Source organism: Antrostomus carolinensis, unplaced genomic scaffold (assembly GCF_000700745.2).
Source record: "Antrostomus carolinensis isolate BGI_N321 unplaced genomic scaffold, ASM70074v2 scaffold42834, whole genome shotgun sequence".
NCBI lineage: Eukaryota > Metazoa > Chordata > Aves > Caprimulgiformes > Caprimulgidae > Antrostomus > Antrostomus carolinensis.
Window position 1 is genome coordinate 10,022 of NW_010310892.1, and position 5,143 is coordinate 15,164.

General features: G+C 35.7%; 1 protein-coding gene across 1 annotated transcript in view; it reads right to left on the reverse strand.

The window, feature by feature from the left end:
- Nucleotides 1-5,143, reverse strand: part of TTLL1 (TTL family tubulin polyglutamylase complex subunit L1) — a gene marked incomplete at its 5' end in the record, with an annotated part of 8,674 nt that overhangs the window by 587 nt on the left and 2,944 nt on the right. The window contains 3 exons of the mRNA XM_010166560.1: nt 1,058-1,221; nt 2,403-2,489; nt 4,255-4,398. Of these exons, the coding sequence (XP_010164862.1) occupies nt 1,058-1,221; nt 2,403-2,489; nt 4,255-4,398 (395 nt within the window). The remainder of the gene's footprint in view (nt 1-1,057; nt 1,222-2,402; nt 2,490-4,254; nt 4,399-5,143) is intronic.

The following is a 5,143-nucleotide window of genomic DNA, read 5'->3' on the forward strand; positions in this document are numbered from 1 at the left end:
AAATTAAATGCATTTGATGACATGTATTTTGTAACACTTAACCACTGTGACAAGTAGTTCTTGAAATATCTAAGCCCATTCTGGCCTCAGATACCCTCAGTATATACTTACCTCTCAGCTGATACGCAAATTCCAAGCAGAAATTGGCTATAGATCCATAATTATAATTATCAAAAGACAATACTACAATATTTTGTAGAACAGTCATAATATAGACTTAGTTACACTATTATACAGGTATTCACAGCTATAATGTATATAACATTCATTAAAACTTAAATCATAATTCAGCCAACACTTACATTTAACTGTCTTTACTAGTATATAAAAAGAGTATTTAAGATCAGTATGAACTAGTGAATCAACTATGTACATCACCACCTTCCTGATGCACTGAACAATTGTACTACTAGTGCTAGACAACCCGTCTGAACATTTTTGCAAAAAATACGAGAAACTGTATCATCGACGTGGTATGTAAATCAGTGTTCCTCTGCATCAGTCCCAGATAAATCCGTCAGACACTCCAATACAAAGATCTCTGTCTCCTTCACTCCTCTTACCTTTACACAAAGGTAATATAGATTGGGGAATTAAAAAAATATCTGACAACTCATTATTACTACATCCATGAATTACAGGAGTGAAAAGGCATTATTTCTATGAAGTGAGAGGAAATTTGTATCGAATAGCTATTACACCTATTTAACTACCATCTATGTATTACACTCAATACAGTTACAGTTCTACACACGTAGAAGAAAAACATTCTCTTAGTCTCTATCCCTCAAATCTAGCTGCTGGAAGCTCAGAAGGTACAGGCAGGGTTTTATCAGACAAGTAACATTCCCTCCGGAGATGAGGTGAGGCAACTCTGCTTTAGTGTGCTCCCACCCCCAACGTTGCTATTGCAGCTCCAAAAAAATGAAGTGGTACTTTGTGCCCACTTTTCACGTTAGAATGAAGTTCACCTTATCTCTGTGGTCTACATTACACATTAAAAAAGTGAGGTGACTGAAAAACATTTGCATTTATACAGAACATTGATAAAACTTACAAGACTTCATAATTGCCAAGAACCTCTTTTGGTGGAGATTTATTCCATTTACAGTCTGGAATTTCCCCATTAGGCACAGCAATGTTAAGTGTGTCATTAATAAGATTATACTTCAAGATGCGGTCATTAGCAGTACTAGAAGTAAGAGAAGGGGAAGCATTAACCTACAAAACAAAAAGAATGTCAGCATCAATTTTTTGAGTGGTATATAGTTCTCCAAACAGCATGTGTGATGACTATATGGTACTATTTGGGAAATTAAGACTCAGCATCTCAAAGCACATCTCTCAGTTCCTCACACACTGGAAGGAATCCCCCACGGGGCATTTTTCTTTTTACTTAGAAACGACAGCACCACACCACTAAGTGTCTGCAGTGTCAGCCTGAAGGTTTTTGTGGAAACAAGATTCACCAGGGTTAATCAGACAAGACACAGGTTTTTGTTTAATTTTCTAAGTTTACATGGATACAAAAACCATACACTTCAGTGCTTACAATTTGCCTGGTTCACTCCAACAGCTGTTATATAGAGGAATCTGTGGCATTCTTCTACGTAAACAGCTTTTATTCATGTTCTTAATCTGAGTTCACCCCTGTTAAATTGTGAGCTGGAGAAACACATACATGCTCTCTATTCAAAGCACTAGATTGCATCTTGTTTTAATTAAAACTGGGCTTCATTTAACATCTCTTGTGTTCCACATTTTTTATGGAGAAGTGGTACCAGAACAATAAACAGATTTTTTTTTTTTTTAAAATAAAGTCCATTTACCTTTGATCTTTCACTTTCAATTAGATTGAGAAGGAAGAGAGCTGGATAAAATTTATGTTGAACACACAGATCCAAAGTTAATATACTAAAGAGAAATTTTTGTGTGGGGGGAAAAAAGAAAAAGCCTTCCAAATATCCCAATTATGCTTTCTGCGCCCCTTTTTTTTCCTCTCAACCTGCAACATGAAGGCCATGAGAGCATTTAAAACTTAAGTTTGATGTTACGCTCCATTGAGCCAATGCCAATTTTCCAGCTACTGATACGGAATCTAATAGGGCTGCTAACATTCAGACTGCCTCTGAAGTCCAGTTGTATGGATGCACTGGATTTAAAAGACAAAACAGAAAGCCACAAACAAATAGAAAGAAACAACAAATAGGAAACAAAAGCACATGCTAGGTTGGTCTTGGTCATCACATGGCCTATTTCACTTTCCAACATTTTTCTTAATCCACTTACCTGAGGAATAAAAGATACTGTTTCAAAAGAGGAAAGACTCCATTGAAATGTACTTAGTTTTATTCTGTGAAATGAGAAGGAAGTTTTTTTCCCCATATTTTATGTAACTTTACCTCAATTAGCCATGGTTTAAGCTTGTCATCAATGATAATGTCATATCCATAACACTCAAAGCAGTGTTTATCATTATTCATTACAGGCTGGGAAAAAAAAAAGAAAAGACAATAGTATGTATTAAAACCAACAATTTAGTAAGTAATCAGATTACACACTTTGCTAGAAATCACATGCGATTACATTATAAATCTTCTGCAACAGTTTTCAGTGTTGTAACTCTAATATAAGCTTGCTAACCAGTAAATCCAGGATTGCCTCTTTTTTCCAGGATGCAAGTATTTCAGTATTAATGATTGCATTAATGACAAGTACTAATTTACACTGATTTCCCATTATGTTTCCAGGATGAAAATAAAAGTGTGTTCATATTTTGCAAAAGTAATAACAATATTTAAAGCCTGCATGTATCTGGAGAAATCAGGAAGTTTAAAAATTTACATTTCACAGCTTCACATAATCGTGAATTCTTTAAACTTCACAAAAAGGATACTTATTCAAAGACATTTCTTTTATTATGCTGCCGTAACTATGCAGAAATTTGAAGTGAAACAATTACCAGATATATTTTAAAATTATAATTAACTCAAACTACAATCCTGAAAGCCAAGAGAGACCAAGGACTAAGCTGTGCTTAGATGCACATCCTCTAGAGAATCAGTAGTTTTCTGGCATCTGCTAAACATTTGCAGCATGCACGGTAAGACTTTTCTTCTATGCAAATCTCATCAGATCTTTTAAAGAAATCTTTGTAACAGGTTAGTCAGTTGTTTTCCCCTAGACTAATAATAAAAGCTTTTCAGTTCTTCAGGGAGTGAAAGGGGGAAGGAGGAACAAGCATCTCTCATTACATTTGCCATTGTCAGAAAGACAGAGAACTTCATTTTCAAGAATTCTCAACACTTTTTCTCCTCTATTTTAAGGTTCTGCTAACATTTGGATTAAATTCCTTTTCTTTTCACATCTGGTTTCAAAAATGATTGCACAGCAGAGGCTGAGTAGAGCCATGCTTCTCCACCTCCCACTGATCCTAGCTTCATGACCTTGTCCCTCTCTCTCATGCTGATTCTGGTGTTCATCTGGTCCTTCAGTGAGGTAATTCAGTTTATTACACCCATCAATAAAGCAAGACAGTAATTGTCAGTTAGGCGAGTGAGCTGATTCAGCTCACAGTGGTGCCGGGACCAACCCAAAAGAGATGACAGGACCATGCACTTAGGACCAGGACAATCCTTGGCACTATGAGCTATTTAGTTACCCCAGCTGACCCACAGAGCCATACCTGCTCTTGAATGTAATCATGGGATATTACCCAAACACTAGAAAGTCTCTCAAGCAGAGGATTGGTTTCTACTTTTCTTTTCTTTTTTTTTTTTTTAAAGTAAGAGTTCACTTAAGTGAAAATAAGAGTAACTACATGACTCATGTATAGAAGAGGTGAAAGTAAGTTATGTAACTCTGCTGAACTAATAGCCTTACGTTTTCTTTGATAAATTGTCCTTCAGAGCTATTTTTTCTTTGACACATTTGTTACTGCTGAAATGGCGTCACACGCCTTGGCAGAGCTTAATACTATTCACAAGGGCAGTATCAAGTCATATTAAATAGCTCACAGAGCCCTCAAGGAAAGAGATTCCTTCACTTCTTTGATATGTGCATTCACCCAAGATTCAAGTTCACTCAGCTCAAAGAAATCAAGAGAGATCAGAATTGCAGAAATCAGCATCAACACCATCACTCAAATAGCAGGAAATAGATTTTAGGGGTTTTGATGGCAAACCCACTTTCACAGTTATGAGAAGCTTGCAGCCATAATGCTGTCACTGGCAGCATTCCAGGAACAATACTCACCGCAACAGCCTTCAGTGACTGCACAATTATCCAGTGAATTTCATCAAATAATTTGTTTGTAACTTCCTTTCCACGGGTGCTCTCCAGATACAGGCGTAAGTTACTCACTGTCCACTTGCCTCCATGGATATGATTGTAATCATCCTGAAGAGTTAAAGAGTTAATTCAGTCTAAGATTTTGAAGTTGTTCAGCAGTTTTGTTTCATTCACACAAAAATCCCACTTATACTTACATACAAGTATTGCTCTACAAACAAACTCAGCAAATTTTTACTCTATTTTACAGCTTTATGAAGACTTCAGCTTTACTTTGAACTGCCCTCTATATAAACAACTGTTTTTATTATAGCTGTATATGTTTATATCACACATTGCAAATCAAGTAATAAATCTTTCTCAGAAGAAAAAAACAATTGTACTTTGACAGTTTTATAGTAAAACATAATTTATGATTGGGAAATATAAGTTTTAAAATGTGAAAGAGTTGAACTTTTTCATCCTTTAGGGATAAGGAAGAAATAAGCAAGTGAGCAATAGCTAAATTTCATTGAAGTTAGCCATTTTAAATGCAGCTCCTGAAAGTGCTTGTCTGTGATTGTTAATTTAAAACCTGACTTGTCTGTTTCCCAGAAGGCAAACATGGTGTCTTCTTAATGTTGCTACTGACAACAGTTACGTTTAAAAGGACAGCTAAATGACACCTGAATTATTTTTAAAGGTTAATTTTTCAAGCAATTCAGTATTTTGATACCGAAAAAACACTAAGTGCTACTGAAACACAACAGGGGAAAAAAAGAGGTTACCTTATATTTGCCTTTTCAGAGGCTAACAAAGCTCTGCACTATATCCTCTTTAAAAGGAAAGACAAAAGCAAACAGAGGGTATTCCT